General features: G+C 41.6%; 2 protein-coding genes across 6 annotated transcripts; both read left to right on the plus strand.

Annotated features, from left to right (window-relative positions):
• The first annotated feature begins 2,593 nt into the window (after window positions 1-2,593).
• On the plus strand, window positions 2,594-6,267 carry LOC308402871 (uncharacterized protein). Of its 2 annotated transcripts, XM_080891988.1 has the most exons (4): window positions 2,594-2,662; window positions 3,054-3,153; window positions 3,475-3,635; window positions 5,143-6,267. In XM_080891988.1, the coding sequence occupies exon 4, from the start codon at window positions 5,145-5,147 to the stop codon at window positions 5,766-5,768; it is 624 nt and encodes a 207-aa protein (XP_080748114.1). In that variant the 5' UTR covers window positions 2,594-2,662; window positions 3,054-3,153; window positions 3,475-3,635; window positions 5,143-5,144; the 3' UTR covers window positions 5,769-6,267. The 2 variants fall into 2 exon arrangements, with proteins under 2 accessions (XP_080748114.1, XP_080748115.1); XM_080891989.1 differs by lacking the exon at window positions 3,054-3,153 and having other exon boundaries at window positions 2,636-2,662.
• Window positions 6,268-6,994: 727 nt separating this feature from the next.
• Window positions 6,995-21,728, plus strand: dtx4a (deltex 4, E3 ubiquitin ligase a). 4 transcript variants are annotated; one of them, XM_080906458.1, is made up of 10 exons: window positions 7,205-7,218; window positions 7,296-7,563; window positions 7,798-8,012; window positions 9,430-10,627; window positions 18,146-18,207; window positions 18,349-18,510; window positions 18,596-18,657; window positions 19,442-19,762; window positions 19,849-19,938; window positions 20,025-21,728. In XM_080906458.1, exons 3-10 carry the CDS (start codon window positions 7,805-7,807, stop codon window positions 20,253-20,255), a joined length of 2,334 nt encoding a protein of 777 aa, XP_080762584.1. In that variant the 5' UTR covers window positions 7,205-7,218; window positions 7,296-7,563; window positions 7,798-7,804; the 3' UTR covers window positions 20,256-21,728. The 4 variants fall into 4 exon arrangements, with proteins under 4 accessions (XP_080762586.1, XP_080762584.1, XP_080762583.1 ...); XM_080906460.1 differs by lacking the exon at window positions 7,296-7,563 and having other exon boundaries at window positions 6,995-7,218; XM_080906457.1 differs by lacking the exon at window positions 7,205-7,218 and having other exon boundaries at window positions 7,259-7,563.
• The last annotated feature ends 1,637 nt before the right edge of the window (window positions 21,729-23,365 follow it).

A 23,365-nucleotide genomic window follows, 5' to 3' on the forward strand; every position in this document is an offset into this window, starting at 1 on the left:
CTTTATGTGAATTGGCCTTTTTCATATGAAGTAGTCAGATCACGGTGTGTATGTGTGATCACATTCTACCAACAGAGAGTGGTCTGAAAATGAGAAAATACTGAGTGAGCAGCAGTTCTGTGGGTGAAAATGTCAGAGGAGAATGGCCAGACAGTAGCTCAAATTACTATTCATTGCAACCAAAGTGTGCAGGAGAGCGTCTCTGAATGCACAACACATGGGGGTTATAGTAGCAGAAGACCACACTGAGTGACACTTCCTGTCAGCTAAGAACAGGAAACTGAGGCTTACAGCTTACACAGACCAAAGTTGGACAGAAGACTGGAAAAATGTTGCCGGATATTATGAGTCTCGATTTCTACTGCAGCATTCAGATGCTAGTCTTTTAGCATAAACAGCGTGACAGCTCCCTTGTTTCAACAGTTCTGTGTGGGATATTTTCTTACCACACTTTGGGTTCCTTAGCACCAACCAGGCATTGTTACAGTGCACCCATCTTCTGCCTAGTACACTATCCCTAGTGGGATAACGCACTATTTCACAAAGCTCAAATGACCTCAGACTGGTTTCTTGAACATGACAGTGAGTTCAGTGTACTCAGATGGCTTCCACAGTCTTTAAATCTCAATTCAACAGAACACCTTTGAGATGTGTTCTCAAAGGTTTCAAGGTGGCATGTTCCACCCTAAACTGATCCCTTGCCACCCTAGTTTTGCATATGACAGTGTTGTTTATTAAAATAAGACAGCATTAACACTTTGAGCCTAGCTACAGTTAACCCTGAAATACACATTCTAAAACTGAATATATTGCATAGTGTTACCCCCCTCCCACCCACTGTTAACAAATGGTTCAACCCATAGCACAGACCGGCTTTTTTTCTTGTTGTCAGTAGCAAGTGATGTGCCAAAGCACATTTTAAATCAACACCATAGTCATTTCAGATTTTATGTGTGAAACTTAAGTTAGACTTGTGTTTGTGAATGAGCCACCCCATGGTGTGTATACTTCATCCATTTGAATCATTTTAACCATATGTAACACCTGCGTGCGTGTGTGTGTGTGTGTGTGTGTGTGTGTGTGTGTGTGTTTTTGCCACCCCATTTGATTTTCATGCCATCCTAAGAAGGTTTCTCTAGATCCACCCCTGACACAAGATGAACATCAAGGACCAAAATCTGTGAGGAATGTTTCCAGCACCTTGATGAATATGTGCCATGAAGAATTAAAGCAGTTCGCAATGCAAAAAGGGGATCCAATCCAGTATTAGCGACGTGTACCTAATAAATGGCCAAGAGACTATGGTATTTGGGTTTGGTAACCGTGCCATCGCCTGCTGCTTTGTGCATTTAAGCAGATACACAAAACACAAACAAAACAGTTTAATGTGTTGTACTTGACTGCTCGTCAGATCAATTAAAATTCCTCACACCCAGCAAAGGCCATTTTATCTGATTTGTACTAGAAAGCAGCTGGAGGCTTGTTAGAAAGGCTTATAACAACAATAAAAAGAATAACAGAACAACCTGTGATCTTTTTAGAATGAAAATCAAACCCAATCAACCATGCAAAAGCCTAAAAAGAGGCCACCCAGTTCCTCCTCTCAAGTCAGCGTAAAAGTAACAATGTGGAGCTTTAGTACCATTCTGAAACACAACAGCTCAAAGTGTTAATAACCCAAGGTTAGAACAGTAGATCACTGAATTATGTAAACAACACAAGAGTGCTTAACCTCCCCCTCAAAAAACCCAAAACAACAGAGTTATGATTAGAGTTGTATAGATATGGATTTTCAGGGTTAACGGCCAAAAAATATCAGGTGCATAATAAGATAGAAAGATAATAGAAAAGTGAAATAGGAAACAGATGTAGGCTGGCTTTAGAGTGTAGTACAGTGCAGTATTACTGTACAGATTTGGTTTAGCTGTCTTTGTTGGGTGTAGGGGCTGTGGAAGGCAGGCCGGTGGAGCAAAAACAGGATGTGGCAAAGTGGTTTCATATTCAGCACAGCTTTTTGAACATGATGCACTCTTTTGATAGGTTCAGATATCACTGTTGTAATATGTAATTAAGTCCTTCGTTTGGGGGTTGATTAAAAAGAAATATAGATCAGGGTTTAGCTCTTAGGCTGCCTTCGGGTTCATGTACACCACCAGACTTGTTTTGTTGGTTTATATGTCCAATAAAGCAAAACCAAACCAAATTAACAAACTTCCAACTGAAAAAAAAATGAAAACTATATATATAAGTTCATTCACAGACCTGTGCAACAAGTAATGAGACATGCATGTTCTGCACGTGTACTTCACAGACTTCACACCTGCAGTTTCCAAGTGACTTGTCAACCTCGCAAGGAACAAATTCAAATTTGCACCTTCCTCTTTCCATAAATAATTGTGTGTTTCCTTATCTGTGCTCATCACCACACCCCGTCAAAGTCTCTCTTTAATCTCTGCTCTCACCACCTCCTCGGAGGGCTTCAGCGAGCACTTTCTGCATCACATGTCATGCATCACCCCCCTGCTGTCTCTCTCTCTCACTTTTTTTCTTCTTCTTCTTTTTCTACGCACTCGTTCTAACACACCCTAAATGACACAAGTCAGCCTCTTTGCCATTCTTCGCTCTCCAGCAACACAAACAGTATCTCTCACTCACAACTTTGGTAAGTTTTTCGGGTTTTTTAAAAAAAATGTCCTTCCTGTTTTTCTCTTAAGCTCATTTTTGCTGCGCACATCTTTTACACTGAAACTGCTTTGTCTGCTTTTCCCCTGTTGTGATTTTTAATACTTTGGATTTTGAAGTACTTGAAGCATTTATTTAATCTATGCTAAGCTACATTTGAGGTACAATTACAGCACCTCAGGCAATAATTTGCAACTTAGATCAGTTATTCTGATCCATTTTGGCTTTAATTGCTCTTTGTAAGTGGACCTGCTTTAGTTCTTGATTAATTTTGCAATAGTTGATGTCGGCTCTCGGTCTGATGAACTCCGAGTGAAAAAGTTTCCACCCATGGCGGGCTGACTGATGCTGTTCAATTATCATTTTGACAGGAAACCAGCAAACGCTCTGAGCGGTCTGCAAAGCTTCCTGTCATCCTAGTGAACACAATTTAGAGTTTAACAAGGGCAGACTTCCTGTAACATCTCCAGTGTGAGTATGTATATAACTATAACCTGTGAGCCTGTGTTATGTTTTGGTAAAGATTGATTTAAAAAAAAACTTTCTAAATTTTAATGTGCAAAGAACACATTTGTATATGGAGAAAAAGTTTCAGGTTAACGCTGAGCAATGCATCAATGTTTCCTCTCGATTTAGAAAGCTACAATTAGTGATGCTTCATCATAAATCGTGCAATATTGTGCACTTGCTGTTCAGATGATAGGTCATTTCAGTAGTACCACTGCCGTTTTTGTGCAGTGTTGTGCATGCCTTAACTTTGTCAATTTACCTCTTTTTTAATTTCATGTTTAGATCCTGAGTATAAAATTCACCAATGGATCTCCTGATGACAAGTTCACAGCTGCTTTGAAAGCACCAGGAGTTTGTGACTGTAAAGTTCAGCCTGTAACTGAGACTCCAAACCATCCAGGAATTTTTTTTCTTTAATTCAACTGTAACTTCTTCCTAAGGAGGTAATGCACATTTTTAATTACATTTAATTGTAGCAAAGTCAGATTTGTGTCATTGCAACGAGTTAAAAGTGGACTGACAATGAGTTCAGAAGCCCTACACAAAGTCTGTGGCAGACTCTTAGTTTCCATTGTTTAAAAGTGCAAAGAGAGAAACAGCTTTCTGCTTTTGTGTTCCCTCAAGTGCACACACTGCATTGTTTTAAGTGATAAGGCACACCCTTGCTAAAATAAACAGTGAAAGCTGCTCTTAAAGCTAAAAATGTACCTATTTTTAGAAGTGCTTGTTTTGTGTGTGTGTGTGTGATAAACAGTGTTAATGACTTTCTTGCCAAGAGTTTGATAAAAAAAAAAAATCATATTGCTGTCATATGTAGAAATATGAAGATGATGCAGACAGTTAGCTTTGCTAAGCAGTGTTAGAAAAAAAAACACACAGCTTTTGTGTTTGAAAAAAGGCCTAAAGCAGCTGTAAATCTTGCTTGCTTGCTATTTCTTTTTTTAATTTGCACCACAACGCAACTGTCAGATTTAGTTTGTTGTGTCAGAATGATTCTTAGCTGGTGTTCTTGGGACCAAAGCAAACTGTAATGCAGCAAACGACTGAAACAAACTTTCAAAAGTGGATATAAGTGCCAAAAATTGCGTGTTTGTCACTCTAGAATTTTGAAAATTTCTAATTTATGCAATTTGATCATCATTTTCAGCCGTTTCACTGCAGAATTTCAACTGGTGGATAAAGTTCACAGGTTTGACTCTTTTTGACTATAAGAGAGTCAAATTTATGAGTTAAAAAATGTCTTCGGAGCGCCTTTGTAAAATGAAATAATTGCAATGACACATGTTCATCCAACTTTAAACCACCAGCTAACCTGACAAGCAGTTCTGCCCAGACCCAGAACTTGCTTACTGTGAGGTGATTAATGCGCAGCTATCCGTTACAATGGGTCTCTCATTTAACGAAACAAGCTAGACTATGAAAGGGACAAGGTTAGTTAGTACTTGACCACGGTTTGCTCCTGCTAGACCGAGCAGTCTTTCCACTGAAAGCTCCACCCACAGACACATTTTAATGCTCACATACAAATCCAGATAAATATATATCACACCTCACACCCTGTTGGCAAGTTATTGGTTGAATGCATATGATTTCACATTAAGATCATTCAAAGAGGCAAGGCTTGCTTGAAAGAGAGTTATCTTCAAATGCCTAATGGGTTTTATGAAGAAAAAAAATCATATAGGAATTTATACATCAACTTTGCCCCTTGTGTCCACCTGTGACTGATTTCCTTGTACTGCACCCTTCGTATTTCGCTACTCTATCAGATTTCAGGCTTCAATTAAATGAAACGAGAATGATGTAAAATGTCATTTTTCTAATCTAACTCAGCAAGAATGTAAACATGTGTTTTCTGAAATCCTACATCACCAAAACATTTATGAAAATGAACTGATTCCCCATGTGTGTTCATACTAATTCTGAACCTCTTCTCTGTCCTTCCTTCAGGGATGGGGGATTCTGAACAAAACAGCACTCCATTGGTGCTGGGCCTTTTGTTCATCCTATTATTCCTCCTTGTTGTGCTCTTTGTACTGTACAAGAAGCTGAACAGGGAGGCTGAAGGGGAATATACAGTCCGACGCATCGTCTACAAGGAAGGAGGTCTCAGGGACCAGGCGAGAAGTGCAGCGTTAGCTGTGGGGGCACGTCTTGGGGTCCAGCTGTGGCCTGGAAGTGATGAAGAAGAGGAAGGGGAGGAAATGCAGGAAGTCCAAGATGAAGAAGAACAGGTGGATAGTGGTGGTAGTCAGGAGAGTGACACAGAGGGAGATGAAGAGGAGGAGGACAACGACACTGGTAATGCTAAGGAGAAAGAAAGTAATACTTCAAATGATGACTCAAGTATTGGGAGTTCAGAGGCAGGAGAGCAAACCAAACTTAACGATGAGTCTGAGCCAGAGGGAGAGACGGAAGATAAAAGTGAAGAAAAGGAGGAGAAAGTGGGAGAAGAGCAGAGTAAAGCTGAGGCAAGTGGAGGGCCGGGATTGCTGATAGATCTAAAGCAGTTCTCTGGAAGTGCGATCTGGTCTGAAGAAGGTGGTGAGGGTAAAGGTGACGTGACGGCGTTGTGAGAATCAGAAATAATGAATAAGACTGAGGAAACTGCCAAATCAGGATTTCACAAACATCAGCTTCATCCCCTAAATGTCTCCCCACTGCAAATTCCTTCTATTAGTCTAAAAAAATAAAATAAAATAAAAGATACATGCACCCACCCATTAAACCCAAAGAGCTTTAAACTTTCATGACCTCACTGACCTTGCTTTCCTCTGGTCAAATTTTTTTGATGAATAAAGCAGTTATATAAACATACAGGGGTACTCTAGATTGTAACTGTAAAGTGTAAAAAAAACCAATACTTGTCTATACTTTTTTGCTTTAAATGTTTATTTTAATCTACATAAGAAATTGAAAACTGGAAACTTTTTTTAGTGTTTTCTGCTCTGTTTTTTGTTGTTCTTTATGCCGTTTGTAGAAATAAAAAAAGAGTAGTAATTAAATATAGTGAGAACAAAATAATGCGTTATTTGTTTTATTGAAAACAAGTGAATGTAACCGATCAAACTTTAAGTCAACATACATTTTATATGGTGTGTAAATGGTTGAAAATTTAATAAACCACATACTGAAAATACGAATGAATTGTATACTTTAAAAATATATAAAACATGCAGTAATGCTATCAGCGGAAGCATGTGTACATAACGTGATCATAGCATGACGAAGCTAAAATTCTTCCGTGTTTTATGTTTTTAGGGTTTTAGAGAAAAAACATGCTAGCGGTACGCCACAAGTTTCCTGTTGTATGCATTAACCGGAGCAAATACATATGAATAACAATATAACTTTCAATATTAAAGTCGTAATTACACCAAAATCAGCCACAATAGCGGTACAGCCATGAGTTACAGATAAATCCTCTCCTTGTTGATTATTCAGCCAATGGGGATGTAGCTCAGTGGTAGAGCGCATGCTTCGCATGTATGAGGTCCCGGGTTCAATCCCCGGCATCTCCAAAGAATTTTTTTTTTCAACTTTTATTTCCGTATAAGTTGTAAATGTTATAAAGTGCAATATTGTCACAGAAGTCACAGAAGAAGAGGTAAAAAATTTTAAAGCAATACGGCATAACTATATAGCAAACACCGTCACCTCAATGTGTGCGCGAGGTGAGGTAGGTTTGCGATTGGCCCAAAGCAGCCCGTGCTCGAATGTGATTGGACGGTGGATGCCTTGGAGGCGTGGGGGTGTTCATACACGCGAGCCTCAAAGATTTATTTTCACCCGTCCAGTACCTGATAGTTAAGTGAGAGCTGGTCGATGGAGGCATTTTGGATGAGCCAATAAGTAAAGCTAACTCCAAACGTAGTGTTCCGAAAATTTATTAGAGCGATTATGTAACACGGACACGGGATTTTACCTCATTCTTACAGTTATATTGGTGGATCAATACTAAACAAACTACTCTACAAAGCAGTGTTGTTGTTTGTTTGTTTTTACAGGAGGAGACGATTTAACGGGGTAAATATTAAAAATCTATTTTTAAAAAAAATCCTCCGTTTTTTGTCTGATTATATATATTTTTTTAAATCTTACAGTTTACTATGAAAGTCGGTTCATGACAGTAACCTAGTTCACCACCGCCGCACCACCGTGAGCATCCAAGTTGCATTTTCTCCTCTCACCCAAACTTGACTGTGGCTGAGAATTGATTTCGGTAGACGTCACTCATCTGCATAGGGAGTAAAATGCAACCATCCTGGAAGGCTTCTGTTCTGTCTTTGCTTCCACGAAACGCTCTGTATCTCCCCCGTGCAATAAAAGGACCTAATAATTGCTGCACCTCCGAAACTACAAACATGGAAGGTACGGATTGCATGTGCTGTCATCCCGAAAGATGCACTTAGAAGCACAGATAGCACTGAAAACACATCTGGGTTGCAAACTGTCCAAGATGGATGCAGCGCCGCTGTGCGCAGGGCTGCGCGGCGGAGAGGCATCAGCGGGGTACCTTTAAACACCCGTCGCCCCGGCTTCTCCTTCATTTGTGCCTCGGTATTGTCATTTTTTGTTTTTGTTTTTGTTTTTCTGTCTTTTCAGGAGTAGGATGTTACTAGCATCCGCCGTAGTGGTATGGGAATGGCTGAACGAGCACGGACGCTGGCGGCCCTACAGCCCGGCTGTCTGTCATCACATCGAGGCAGTCATCCGGAGCGACCCGCGCTGTGGTAGTGTCGTCCTCGGCCAGGTGGACTCTCGCCTCTCGCCCTACATCATCGATTTGCATTCCATGCACCAGTTCCGACAGGACACAGGTGAGAAACGGGAGGGGGGAGAGGGGCGAGAGGGAGGGTGTGTTTGAGAGAGAGAGAGAGAGAGAGCGGTGGTGGTGGTGGTGGGGGGGGGGGTGTAATGCTGAAGCTGAGCCTGAGGTGGAGGCCTTTTTTTCTTTTTTTTATGCTGGCGGGTTGTTATTGATAATCATCATGCAGAAGCTGATGGGTTTAGTGGTCTAAAGATCTCACTCAGTGACATAAATTGAATCATTTTCATCTTAAAATCTCAAATCATTGAATTGCCATCTTCACCAGTTCAGTGACACCCCCCTCCACACGGCCCCTAGATTTGTGCACTCCAGCATTGAAGAGGTTGGATTTTGAAAGGTGTCAGCTCTGAAGTGAGTCATTCCTGGCAGGAAGTGTGTGCTTGCCCATGCATGGGAAGGTTTTCATTGCAAAACACGGCCCTCGGTATTGTCTTCCAGGAGACACAAGCGGTGATCTGCCACAACTTCACCGAGCAGGCCAGGCAGGGTGGTATAAGACAAAGAAGGGGATTGTCAGACCCCCCCCCCCCCCTTTTTTTTTCCCCCTCTTTTTGGCAGACACCCCAACATTGGCCTTTTCTCAGCGCTGGCTGATAAAAGCTTTTGTCTGGTTTATTTTCTAAACCCGAAACCAGGCTGAAATGAGGGAGACAGGCAGGGTGCCCCAGTCTGAGGAAGAAAAGCAGTAGCAGCAAGAGAGGAGGAGAGGAATTTCAGGAGTGCGAGGACACTGAAAAAATGGGGTTGACAGGAGCAGAATTCGTGAACGAGCCCATATTATTATGCGTCTGTGCGTGGCAGGCCTCATGTGCTCAACAGTGCTTTATGTTTTGTGTGTTCATTAGTAGTGTGCAATGTTAAAGCTCCAGAGTCACAGTTGCGAAAAGTGTTATTTCACAGAATTTGTACGGTTTTCTGTTTTTCCCTGTTATTGTTGCCAGTGAAGAGGCTCAAGTGTGAAGCATCCTTCTTAACGCAACGTATGCAGTGCTATCGGAAGCCGGGATTTGATGTGGGGAGCTTTTACAGTATAGAGACTCTGTGGAGTTTCTCTAGACACCCAGGGAAAGCAAACACAGTCAGCTTTGGGTCGGATCAAGGCTGCCAGCCAATCGGAATTCAGAACACCATGTGCTGTTACCAGGGGCAACCTGTTTGCCCAAATTCTTAGCAAGCAAACACAGACATGTAGAATTTGTTATGGTTGTAATCTACTTCTCCGCAGCAAATTGTAGTGCAGTCGCATTCCTCGTCTCGCGTCTACTTCTCATCGCCTGGCGTCATGTTGAGCAGACTCAGTGAAAAGTCGCTATAGAACTTCATATTCACAGTACAAGTCTTCTTTTTAATGTATACTAATATAGTTTACTGTTCAGTAATTCAGTCCATTGTGGCGTGTTCTTCAGGTACCCTAAGACCGGTGCGACGCAGCTTCTACGACCCCACATCAGCGCCAGGCCAGGGCTGGTTGTGGGAGTGGGAGAACGACGCTGGCAGCTGGACGGCATACGACACTGAGGTGGGCATTGCAATCCAGGCAGCGCGCGACCGTCAGCAGCCCTGGCTGGACCTGGCGCCGCTGGGTTTCTGCTACCTCATTGACTTCGAAAGTATGACCCAAATCAATGGGCAAACGCAGCGCTGCAGACGCATCCAGCGCCGTTCTGATCTGGCTTACCCGCTGGTATCTGGGCCACTACCCAAGTCTCACCATGCCTGGGGGCCAACGTCCATGCCTGGACACGGAGGACTTCTAGGTGTTGATGTATCTGGAGTGGGCATGGGGATCCGGATGAGCAGCAGTGGGACTGGAAACGGGAGTGCGTACCCCAGCGGGGCGCTCCCGGCTTCAGCCATCACTTCCTTGGGACAGCCATGCGCCTGTCAGCAGTGTATGCTGGTGCTAAGTGTCAAAGCAGGCACTATGTCGACCGCTCACACTCTCGGTCGAAGACCACCACAGACTAAACCACCAAGTCCCAAACTAAGCAGCCTCCCCATCCCAGGAGGCTCTTATTCACTAACCCTGCCTCGGCCTCCAACCCTGTCGAGGTCGCTTTCCCCCCACAGGACATCCATGGTTGGGGCGACAGGTGGATTCAACATAGGTGGTATGGGAGGTGCAGGAGGTATGAGCATGGTTGGTGCTAGCAGCGTTGGCACTACGAGCCTTGGCTACGGAGGAGGCTTCACCCATTCTCTTTCCCTTCTTGGGTCAGCCACAGCTGGTCTCTCCATCTCCTCCACAAGGCCCCCACCTCCTCCTCTCCCACCACCGCTGCCACCGCCCCCCCCGCCCTCCACTACGCTATCATCTTCCACCACCTCCACCCCTCACCCTTCCACCTCTGTCTCCTCTCTCTCCATTTCCTGTTCTGCCCCTGCAGCACCTGCCTCAGGGCCACCTCTCATCTCCACAGCTACATCCACCTGCACCCCATCACCTTCTGCCCGTGTCCTGGGTCCGGTGTCTTCATCCGGCGCTGCCGCGGCGGCTGCTGCCTGCGCGGCGCCCCTGCCACCTCGGTCTAGCCTCGCAGGGCTGAGCCGTCCGGCGCTGCAGCGTATCGCCATGGCTCAGTCGCGTGCCCTTATCGCCTCTGGGTGAGTAGAAATACGCTGTAATGTTTCAGCACCTGTCTCTGTACGCAGAACCTGCTCGTATCCTGCAAAACCTATCAATGATGAGAACCCTCTCACTCACTCCACACTTCAACACGTCAGCTGTGAAATTAAACACGCCTTCCACACTTCTGAATGACAGGCTTATGTGTTTTTCTGAGCTTCTCTGTCATATGCTCTGTCAGCAAAACAAAGGTTGTAAAGTTCCTGTAAACCATGTTTTCAGTACATGGAAATTTAACAAATAACTTTCTAAGGCACTTGTATTTTTGTCACAACAATTTCACATCCGTTTTTTCACAGCCTGCAGTTCCTTGGTGTATTTTGCCTCGCATGCTCTCCTGGTATATCATGTGAATTGTTTCCAGATAGACCAGCAGTATAAAAATGCTCATATGATATGAAAGGTACCTACAAATCATGATCCAAGCACTAACACTATGTAATACTAAATACATGAAATGTTTCTGGGCATAAGATCCCATGCCAGTTCACTTTACACAAAAAAGCCCAATCAGGCATCAAGACATGTAAAAAGAAAACATTTTTAGACAGCAATTTCCTATTTGTTTGGGGCTGTCATTACACCGTGACAGCCCCAAACAACCATGTCTGACATCGATGCTCATTAGTATTTCTGAGCCTTTAATCTTTGTGACAAAGTCCACCAGGCTCAGTTACTTTCACGGAAATACAATGAAGGGCATTCAACAAAGAACAAAGTAAGCTCTCTCAAGTGTTTGCACATTCCAGAGATTAATCACGCAAACAGCAAATGGTGGTAAAGCTCTACAAACACACAGTAGCACAAGTGTCATCTTAAATCAAAGTAAAGTGAGGATGTTGTCAAAACAGCGTCATGAATAGTTCGTATCTGTCACTTAAATAGAAGAACTCTGGTATTCGTTGCTAGTCTTTCAATGAATGATGACCTGATCCAGCTTTTTTTCCTCGTTATGTGTAAAGAAACATCAGGCTCAACTTAAACAGCTTTTAAAACTTTGTAACATAAAATTTAAGAAATCCAGAATTTACTGAAATGTTGTCGCTGAGGACAGTTGTTGACTCTGGCTATATGGCTGAGCTTGTTTTAAATGTACAGAGTGAATGTAGGACCAGGAACCTGCCTGGATGTACTCATGATGGATAAAAACTTAGTTTGCAAGTACTTAACTCTAAGAGATGGGTTGGTAAGATTTACTGAATTGTCTGGGTAACTTGGTTAAAAAAAACCCTTTGGTACAATTAAATATAAAAAATGTGGATGTGGTGTAATGTGATGTAAAGATACTCAAAGATGCATCAAGAAACATTTTGAATGCTTGTAAAACAAGTCAGGGATGTCCAAAACGTGTCACTGAAAATCTTGATAAGAATTTAGAAATTTCCACTAAGGAATGTTTTAGTGTACAGACATCAGCTGTGTAGCTGCTAAAGTTGTAATTTTTAAATTATTGTAAAAACAAATTTCTATAGTAAAAAATGAAAGTAACGTTTTGTCAAGTCACTCTACTGCCTGTAACTGTGCATCAGACAACATCATGGTGACCAAAGTAATTATGGTAGCTAGCAGCCACAGTTATCATTAAAATAAAGGCCCTTATATTTTGACTGAAGACAAGGAGCTCCCAACTGCTGATTGCACTCCTGTTTAAAATTAAACAAAATGAATAGATATATACATACAACCAAATGTTTTCCTGTAATATACTAAAATCCATGAATCTACAGCAATTTCTATACATGTCATCTGGAACTTTTTGCATGGTGTTAGCTGTAACTTAAACTAAAAATGCCATGCAGTGGGAATTTATCTAAATATTTGCTAATGAATGCAATATATCAGGAGGATTAATGGCATAAAAACTAGGATTTAAAAATAGGCGTTCATGTTGCTTTTACTGCATATTCTGCAGCACCAGTCAGCAAAGAGTATACATATAATTAACAGTAACATGCTGTAATTCATATACAACAAAACTATAAAGTGTAACATTATATACTTCATTTTGCAGTCATCCATCACATTCATCCAGTTCCTGCCATGTGATTGCTGTGATTTGAGTTGGAATACGAGATGTTCTTACCTGCTATAACCTACAAAAAGATCTCCTTTTATTAGGGAGAAGGGTTTGATGTAACAGAGAATTTTGAAACTCTTTATCAGAGTGTCGCTTTATGACCGCGTGATCTTCCGGTGTTGACGAACTGAGTGCATGAGGATTAATGAAGGAAGTCGCAGTATCCACGTGTCGGAGCCAGAAGGCGCTGGTTAGTTGGATGTCTGGTCATGGTCAGGTGGAGGTGCGCTGTTCTTGCTGTGTAACTAGAATTTTTTTTTTTTTTTAAAACACAGTTGTTGTGTTTAGTTTGCAGCTGGAGTTGTTTGTGGCGTTCACTGTGACTGAGGTAGCTGTTTTATATATAAAACTGCAGACATGCAGAGAAAATGCATGCGTGCATACTGCTCTGCATAGACCTAGTTTCTAGTTCCAAACATTAGACACATAACTATACACTGAAAAATAATTTCCATGTCACCTAATCCATTCGTGCCCCAGCACGGTGACCCAACTGTCTGAATCCTGGCATTAACTGAAACAACCTCAGTGAAACACCAGTTTTTACACCAGCTAAGCCTCAGATTAACACCAATCACAGCAGGATTAATATTTCTGCCTCGTTAATCTCCTCATTTTGTGTCAGGTGAGCTGCATGACAGAGCAATTCTTTAAACATATCAGGTGAGAGTCCAGCAGATGGTCACACCTGCTGCTGCGGTAAAACCACCGACGTCACCGATTCAGAATCGCTCTGATCCTGCCAGCCTGCTCACTGCTTTATCCCCATATCCATGCAACACAAGCGCGGTCACATCCAAACTGTTTTAAACCCGCTGAAACCAGTCATTATTTAAATCCATTGAAATGTGTGGATAATTAAGTTCACCCTTTTTAAAAAGTAAGTAATTAAGAAAGTACAACAATCAGGAGTTATTGCCCCTGTGAGGCATTTAACATCATTGAATTGCTGCTTCACCTTCCAGTGGGACCTTTCACCTGCTGTGCAATGATGTTATTCACAGAAGGAAATTACATGTAATTATTTTTAGCAAAATGAATTCTGCTGGGGGATTAGGGTAAAGCCTTAACAGAAATTACTTCAAATTGTAATTTTTCTTATCATTCAAAACCTTAAACTGTTACTGTTTGACACTACTCGGCGCTACGGTCCTCAGTTAATTTTAAGGTTGCATTCATTATATAGAGTAAACTGTCAACCAGGCTGTATATGAAACATGGGCTTATAGTAGTAAATTATCAGTCACAGAGTAACCACACTCTAAATCATGCCCATGTACAAAATGATAATGATAATAAAATCATGTAAGAGGATATTTTCCAGACTTGTATATAGTCAGACTTCCAGTTTTGAAGTCTTAATTGTAGCGTGTTGGCCCCATCAATAATGTTTTCCTTTATTCTTATTTTTCTTTTTGTGGCAATGGATGGTGAGCTAAATTATCCACTGATGTTAGCAAGCTGCATCCAAAAACTGTAAAGGTGTAATGCACAGAAACAGAAAGCCTGCTAAATAGTAATGAGTTAGTAATAAGATAGAAGTTCACTTATTAAGACTTGACTACAGACTTACTGGAATTTCTGTTAGTATGATTAGCTACTACTTTCAGATAACTGCATTAAAATTTCTCTACAAATGCACTTGAGATACCAGTTCAGTGACTCAGTTTAGCTGAAATGACGATTAGCAAAAAGCCGCCAGTGTCACCATCCATCTGTTGCACTTATACAGTTTAGTGGTTAGTGACACAGACCTAGCGACCAGTCAGTGAGCGCCTTGGCAACTTTTGGCCGCTAGGGAAAAATATGTATTGAAAAATGTGACTGGTTACTGAATGCTTGCTGCATGAAACAGTTGTAATGAGTGTGTTGCACCAAAACCATCCTTGCAGTTGCATTGGTTGCAAGCAGATTGCCACGGTCACTTATACTTTGCATCTAAGACACCAAATTCATTGACTGAAAGATGTTGACTGCAGCTGAAACCAGCACCTTTCCAAAGGCACATTTTTCCATTTCTGGTTTGCATTGCACTCTTCAACCAATTTCACTGAGTGACAATGAGCAACCTGCAGCAATCCCCCACCAGCTGGTTGGCCAATACATTTTCCCTAGTGACAGATATGACTGGGGCCTTCTGAGAGTGTGTTATTAAGAGGAAGATTAAATCGAGTTGCCCAAACAATTTCTTTGTACCAACTAGTAAACATTCCTGTTCTAAAGCTGGTAAAACATTAACATGGAAGTCTCTGGGCTGTTCTCCCTTTTGGAGCCAGCGTGAAAAGGTATGTGGGTTATCACTACACTGATGACTTTTTGCCTTGCACATATCCTCTTTTGCTGTCAATGGGTCCAAAATATTTATGTGTTGAGCTTTAATTATTCAAATCTACAGAAGAATTCAAGCTGCAGTGAATTTAACCAAGCAGCTCGCTTTTACTTTCTGGAGAGGATCAAGTAGAATTTCTTTAAGACCACAAAAGATGAGCACATGCTGCAGTAGCAAAGGAAGCACAAGACACATGTACATACAAACTGTAGCAAGAAAACATGATGACAAATTGAGGAAGTGTGGTACCAGAAGATGTTAAAGAACTCTCATACTGGATTTAAACAGTCTGCTGAAAAAACAAAAATATTGTAGCATTTATGCGGTTTAGTTAAAAAATAGTACTATGTAAGTTTGTTATGTAAAAGAATTTCCTTTAGTAGATGGATTGATGAGCTGTTGTTGAGAGTTTGCCTGCAGTGAAATTGAGCAGATGGTTTGTAAGTGAGGCGTTAGCGTGTCGGGGGTCTTCAGCGTCACAGATGCATCACAGTGACGAGAGTTTCCATTGGTCGGCGCACCTGCTTTTTCTGCACTGCCTATGCTTGTCTCCATAAAAAGTAACCCGTCATCATTCGAGCCCGATGACTGGATTTACTTCTGCTTCAAGTTTTAATCAACCAATTTGTTTATTAGATTTGATTCAGGGTGTGAGCTTGTGTTGCCATATGCGGTGGCTTGTGCATTTCCATCATCCAGCGCGCCAGATGGACTCTGCTCTAATGCCGATAGCTTAACCGAGATCAGAGAAACGTGACTGGCCGACACGCCCCGGCTTGTTTTCTTAACCTTTCTCCACTTTTCTTCCACCTCATACTGCTCACTTATTCCCGCCGGACACACAAATAAAATGCCAGTCAACATTTACCCGTTAGAGATCGAGTCGGTCGGTCGACGTTTTCTTAGTCACGTAAGGAGCATGCTCAGACGGAGTTAATACCACAGCTAGGACACTTTGTTGGTAAACAAACAAATATAGAGCCACAGCACCGTGTAATCAGGTTGACCAGTACAGGAACCTGAACAGTCTAGTAATTCCTTACTGTGAGGTTTTCCATGCCATCGTCACATCATTTACTTAGAGAGGGAAATTACAGGGTTTTTTCTTGTCTTTTTTCTTTCTTTTTTACATTTTATTATGTATTCTATTAACTGTAGAATAGTCTGAGCTCTTCTAGTCACACAGGAGTCACTGTTCCTCAAAAGCTCAATTTTTCTTTAGTGACTTCAAGATAAGCAGGTTCAATTCTGCATATGTTAAAATGACTCCCAGATTTGTCATCGCATCTATTTAAAGCTCTGTCCAAAGCTAAGTCACGATCACAAATAAGACATTATATGAATCTATAATAAGTGAAGAAAGTATCAGTCATTTATCTTCAGCTCTAGAAATGCATTTTGAATTTGATGACTACCAAAAACACAATCAACTTATACAAAGAGAAATAAAAGTACTCTCAGTTTTTCTACGTGATAAAGGAGTATAATTACAGAAAACGTTCTGCCCAGACTGTCCTGTATTTATAAAACAACGTTTTTGTTGATTGAAAAAAAAAATCTTTGAAATCTCTAATAGATGAAATAGATGATGAGAAACAGGAACTTGTCTGTCACTTGATTGTTTACACTCACTTAACTACTTTGATGTAGTATGAATGGCTGTGGGGGAGGTTTTTTATCAGCAGGAAAAGCTTTAAAACTTAAAAGTACAGTTAAAAATCCAAAATGCATGCCCTCCTTCATATATCCAGCCGGCCGGATTGGGGTCTTTACTAGGCCAATTCTAGAACCAGGGCCTTATGTTTGCTTTTGTAGTCTTACTCGAAACACTTTAGACTAGAAACCACATTTTCAGTCATACATAGAGTCCTTTATTTTACACTCTATATCTGCTGTGTTTACCCCACATGTAAACCAGTCACCCTAACATGCATGTCTATTTTGCTGTGGTCGAAGCGACCTGCTGAACTTCAAACTGAGCGTCAGAATCAGGAGGAAAGATAATTTAAGTGACTTTGATCATGGTGTGGTAGTTGGTGCCGGACGGGCTGGTCTCAGTTATGTTTGTGATTTTCAGATTTAGTACATGTTGATTCACTAATGACATCAGAGTACTAAATCAGCTTTTTAAAGTCAGAGGGATTCTTTTGTATCGCCATATTGTAACTCGTACAGTCACCAACCTGGTGCTGCCTTATGACAGCCTGGCAGTGTGATGTAGCATCTGACAGGTAATCCCTGCTGTAACGAATCTCTGGCCTACAACCAGAGTTTAGCCACCAGATGGAAACAGGTGGATTAGGCCTATAAAAGAGGAGAGCGATCTAACACCGGCACACAGGCAGAGGAAGAGGGAGACGGGGGCAGACACACTGACACACTAAAGAACAGAAGAGTGAGAAACCAGTGGAGAGGAAGCTTAAAAAACGTATCATCTGCATATCGCTGCTGGAATATTTTTGACTCGTATCTGTGGTTTTTGGCACTTTCGAGCAAGAGCGATGACTGTTATCAAAAGTGGCAGACCGTAAGTACGCTCGTCTGATGGGTCAGACACAGCCGTGACTCTCCCTGTGTGCTATACACATTACAGCTGTGCTTAAAGTTACTGTAGCATTTCAATATGTTCATAACAAATTTGACATACTAAACAGCATTTTTAAATATCTTGAACAAAAACTGGAGGTTAAAATGAACAATCATGTCACCTCCTTGTATAAAAATCAAAGCTGCTTTTGTTGGAGTTGATGGATTTTAGCTTAAAGTGTTTATAATTTTGTGATCACCGACCCTGGGATATTACAAGTATTGTTACTGAGAAAATAAAGCAGCCAAGGCTCTGGTGCTGCCATTTAATCCCAAACATATGTGGCAATTATAGGGCAGCATGTCAATCCGTGTTTGTTTCTCCACTTGACTCGGCAAAAGCTCCTTAACCTGCTGACTCTAAGTAAGGTGGAGGCGAGCATCTGCTGTATCTAACTGCACCTGTTCACAGGTGACTCGTCAGATTTCTTCAGTCTGCGTGGAGGTGACCTGGCCTGTGTCAGCCATCAGTAGATTCATACAGCTTTGTTTTCCTTGTTGCAGAGTGCCAACAGTTCCAGTGAAGAACCTGAATGGATCCAGTCCTGTACATCCTGCACTGGCAGGTAACCTATGCTAACTACCTGAATCAATCCAAATGATTTAGACTGGATCATTCTCATAACACAAGAGCTCATCCAGCTTTGTGTATGCAATAGGAATGTATGAGTAGTATGTCTCATGCCCCCTCTTCTGGCTATATTCAGGTATAACAGGCATCTTGATGAGCGCAGCAGGGCTTCCTGTCTGCCTGACCCGCCCTCCCAAGCTGGTGCTTCATCCTCCACCTGTCAGCAAGAGCGACCTCAAACCTGTCCCGGGGTTGGGCCACTGCTGTCGCAAGACCACAAAGAAACAGGCCCGGAAAGGTGAGCTAGTTGTGATTTGAAGAAGAGCAAATGTGCTTTGTGACTATAATGAAATTCTCACTGAATTTTGTGTTTCTGTCTGTAGGCAAGACTCCAGAGGAAGTGGTGAAGCGCTACCTCCAGAAAGTGCGAAACCCCCCAGAGGAGGTGAGTTCTCTCCCTATGGAGGGCATTTATCTAGCAAGTCTATTTATGATGGAGACGTCATAGCTTCCAGCAACATCTCTTAGAAATCTAACGTATAAAACAGAGCCCGTGTTTGGGACAATAATGACCAGTAAAATGATGTTGGACTTTGATGGGATTCATTCTTAATAACTTTTAAAATACTTTCAGAGCAAAATACAGCAAAAACGTAAAATATTGGGCCAAATTTCTCTCTTTGAGGCTCAGGACTTATACTCCTGATTATATAACTGAAAAAGGTGGGAGGGAAAATAACCACATCTGCACTATTCTCAGTTTCAGGAGCAAATTACATAGTAGAATTGTTTTGGTGTCCATATTTTTACGTGGTAGAAGTGTAGAAGGTGTACTAATGCTGCTCAAAGCCATGACACGTGCTGAAAGTTGTTGGGAGGTGATCAAACATTAAAAAAGAGCTGCACAGTGTAGCCTCAACAATGTGTCGTGATATTTTAGGGAAATTTGTGACAACGATATTTCTGATGACATAGGGAAAGATACCTGAATAACATTTTACCTTTAATTGCAGCTTGCAGGGAGCAGCATTTATTGTAGTGCAGTAGTAGTGACACAGCGCAAGTCAAATGTAAGCACTCCAATGTCTGGAGTCGCTGGATTACAGATATCTGATAACATAAAATACCGGTATTATCTCAAACAGCATGATGTGGCACGTGCTGATAATTTGAAAATCTCTTTTCTGCAGTGGACAGAACTCAAACTGTCCTTTATCTTTCTATGTCAGGATTGCACCATCTGTATGGAGGCCTTGCCCGGACCATCGGGCTACAAAGGTCCTGGTGTGGGTGGCATCTCCAGGGCCGAGTCGGTGGGTCGTCTGGCACAATGCGGTCACCAGTACCACCTGCAGTGCCTCGTTGCTATGTACAATAACGGCAACAAGGACGGCAGCCTGCAGTGTCCCACCTGCAAGACCATTTACGGAGTAAAGACTGGCAACCAGCCACCCGGCAAGATGGAGTACCATGTCATCCCGCACTCCCTGCCTGGCCACCCAGACTGCAAAACCATCCGGATCATATACAACATCCCTCCTGGCATCCAGGTACATTCAGTATATCGGTGTTTATGTGGTGCTAGCAGCGTCTCTTTTTGAATGAAGTGACAAACTGTTCTTCTTCTGGTCTTCAGGGCCCAGAGCACCCAAATCCAGGCAAACCCTTCACTGCACGTGGGTTCCCCAGACACTGCTACCTTCCTGACAGCGAGAAGGGACGCAAGGTATACATAGAAATGTCTCTTCTTTTGAATTTCAGATGGGCAAGATGGTCATATATTAACACGTGTTCTTTATTAACCCTTTGCAGGTTCTGAGGCTGCTTCTGGTAGCGTGGGATCGTAGGCTCATTTTTTCTGTGGGTACGTCGAGCACTACAGGTGAGAGCGACACGGTCATCTGGAACGAGGTGCATCACAAGACCGAGTTCGGCTCCAACCTCACGGGCCACGGGTACCCCGACCCCGGCCACCTGGACAATGTCCTCGAAGAGCTCAAAGCTCAGGGCATCACCGAGGAGGAGTGTCTACCCAGAGACTGAGCAGAGACATTCACAGCACTGAAGACACTAGAAGATACCAGGCGTGAGTCTTTAAACACAATCCTGGGACGGGGATCCGCAGCTAGACGGACCAGTTCTTTTCAAAGTGTGACGAAACGAACAGAGGAAACTTTTACACCAGATGATGGAGAAGGACTATAAAACAAAAGCCCCAACTGAAATAGCTTCAGCAGAATTTCCTGCGACTCAATTTTTTTTTTCTCTTACGACTGCATGAGTCAGTTTTGATACGTACGTGGGGAATCATTTTCTTTCCTGATGCAGTAATGGTGTCAAGGTTGCCGATGTTACTCAGTGAGACATTTGAGACCACTGTGCACATACGAGTCATTGTTAGTTTGTGGGGGGGGGAACAAAAACTGTCATTTATACTGTCAGACTTCATATCAAGAATGTAACTAACTGATTTTGTTTTTCTTAAGTGATGAAGTGTTTACCACTCCTGCTGCTGCTGAACCGAATGGAAGTGAAATTTAAGAAATTAATGTGGGTTCGTTTTTAAAGTGTTAGTCCACAAGCAGAAGCATATAAATCCTCCAAATGTTTGACTGGATATCTGAGCATGGATATTTGCTGACCTCTAGTGGTACTTTTCCAGAACTACATTCCTTTTTAGGTTTGATTTTTAACTTGTGTTCTTGTATGTTATGAATACTTCATATATTATATGATATCGGTTCCATTAATCCATGTTTTTTATACTATAATTTCACATTTTGTTTAATATGCTGTGTTCCATTGTATTGTTTTTGGGTTTGGCTTGACAGACAAAGACATGGGAGGGAAGTTTAGATAAGCTGTTGGTGTACCAGAGTTTGCCTGATACTTTATATGCCATTTACCAGCCCCTTTCGTTAAAAACAATCATTTTTTTTAGTATTTTTCTATTTAAGAAATAAGCTGACATTCCTGAATCCTTTGGCCCTGAGAGCATGGGTGTATTTAACAGCTTTCTATGTCTTCTTGTATCTGCATTAATGTTAATGACTGATAGAAGAAACCCTATCGTGGATTAATCCATTACCCCCCTAGGAGGCATAAATTCCCCAAAAGCTAGGATTGGACCTCCTGCCTGAGCTCAGATTTGCACAGTGTTTTTTACTTAGTGTCAAAAGGAAACAGCTTGTATCTACTGTATTTTTTTCCTTTTATTGTGTAGGATACACACCAGCCTCAAATGCTCTAATCACACTACAGAATGTGGTCAGCGGTTGTATTTGTCATGTTTTGTTTTTTGCCATGCGCGGTCTAAAAGACTATCTTGATGTGGGTCCAGCTTGGGCCAAAGTGGTCCACTGTGGACCAGGTTGTTATGTTAAAGAGAAATGCAGCAGTATGTGTCAACATACTAATGTAGGCCAACATCAAAAGCATTTTTACTTTATGATATTTTATGTATGCACTGTATTCTATGTATATGTTTTATGTGCATAAATTTGCATTAAACATTTTTCTAAGGTTCAAAGAGAAAGCCTGAAGCCTCAACTTTTTTATTTTTTTTATTTTTAAGAAGTGATGATCAAGTCTGACTATTTGACTTTCTTGGAAGGTAGCTCTTTAAACTTTTGTTTTGCTAAGATAAAAACTTATTAAAAACAGGTATATTCAAAACAAAACAAAACAAAAAAGCAAATGATATCGGGGTTCAATTTTAGTGGCTTTTGATAAGAAGCAGTCCCGGTGTGTGACCAAGCACAGTAGTAATGTCTGTGTTGAGTCTGCTAACATTAGCAGTGAGTTGTAGCACTGACGCTATTAAAAAGTTAGCTAGATATTACAGCTTTACTTATTAAATAAAGTAACTTGTTATTATAGTTATTTTTGTGATAAGAAAAATTAACACCATATTTCAAACATTTGTTATATTGCTCAGGGGAATTTAGCTTACTGTAAGTCTGCTTCGGGATGCGTTGACTTTAGCTAATTTTACAGCTAGTTGATATTGGAAGCATTTATCAACTTTCCCACAAGATTTGGTGCCAAACAATTGTAAGTGAACTAAAAGTTATCCTAGCATTAGCACCATTCTCCTCCTTGATGTGTCATGAAGGTTGTAGAGCTGTGTTTAGCTAGCAGGTATGTCTGCTCTTTGCAGCTAACAGGTACTTTCCACTCCGGTACAATTTACATGATGCTTTTTTTCAATGCTACCAATAGCAGGCCACATGATATCACTTAAGACAAAAAGTAATCTGAGCACTTCAGTAAGTTACCTGTTCCACCACATCCCTGAGTTCCTCTGTTGGATTGAGAGCTGGTGACCGTGAGTACATTTGAGTATAGAGAACTCATTGTTATGTTCAAGAAATCAGTTAAGGGTGATGTGAGCTTTGTGTTCCTGCTGGAAGCAGATATCAGAAGATAGTTACACTGCAGTCATAAAGGAATGGACAGGGTAAGCAACAACACTCAGGTATGCTGTGGTGTTTAAATCCCTGCACCATTAAACCACTGGCAGCCTGAACTATTAAGGCAAGACCATCTGAATGCAGCAGAAATCAAGGCTCATTAGAACAGGCCATTTACCATTTACAGAGTGCATGAAAAATAAGCAGCATGCTTATTAAGGAGACTGCATGTATTAGATTTTAAGTTGTTCAGTTTCTCCTGAAAACCTTTGTTAAATCGGCTGATAGGACATTTTAATCCAACAGTTGATCATTTCTGAAATGCTTTGTGTGAATACAAACTACACTGTGAGTGAGGTGAAATTAGAAATGAAAGATTCCTTAACGAGATCTCCGAGTATGCGTTGTTTACATATATACAATTTATTTATTTATTTCTACCAAGTGGCTCTATTTTACTGATCACTCACAACGGTGACTTCTGCCTGCAGACGTGAGCAGTGCATCAAACAGTTTATCCGCAGATTAGTCTGGCTCCTGGATTACTAGTCTGGATTACCTCCACCTTATTGAATGAAAAAATGCACAACAGTAACTAAAATGCAATCCTAAAGGACCGCAGAGAAAAGACAGAGAGGAGGGGGCGGGGCGTGATGCTGAAATAAGCCGAAGTGACAGATTATTTTTAATATTTTGAGACTCAGTCAAAAAACGATCAACTGTTTAATCCGGAGCAAAAAC

The sequence above is a fragment of the Rhamphochromis sp. 'chilingali' genome (genome assembly GCF_963969265.1).
Source record: "Rhamphochromis sp. 'chilingali' genome assembly, chromosome: 1".
In the NCBI taxonomy this organism is placed as follows: domain Eukaryota; kingdom Metazoa; phylum Chordata; class Actinopteri; order Cichliformes; family Cichlidae; genus Rhamphochromis; species Rhamphochromis sp. 'chilingali'.

Bases quoted from the DNA above. Each gene is read 5' to 3' on its own strand.
- LOC308402871 (XM_080891988.1), top strand. From the start codon at position 5,145: ATGGGGGATTCTGAACAAAACAGCACTCCATTGGTGCTGGGCCTTTTG.
- dtx4a (XM_080906460.1), top strand. From the start codon at position 7,805: ATGTTACTAGCATCCGCCGTAGTGGTATGGGAATGGCTGAACGAGCAC. The intron at 18,511-18,595 runs GTGAGCTAGTTG...TTCTGTCTGTAG, and splicing joins AAAGAAACAGGCCCGGAAAG to GCAAGACTCCAGAGGAAGTG. The intron at 19,939-20,024 runs GTATACATAGAA...AACCCTTTGCAG, and splicing joins ACAGCGAGAAGGGACGCAAG to GTTCTGAGGCTGCTTCTGGT.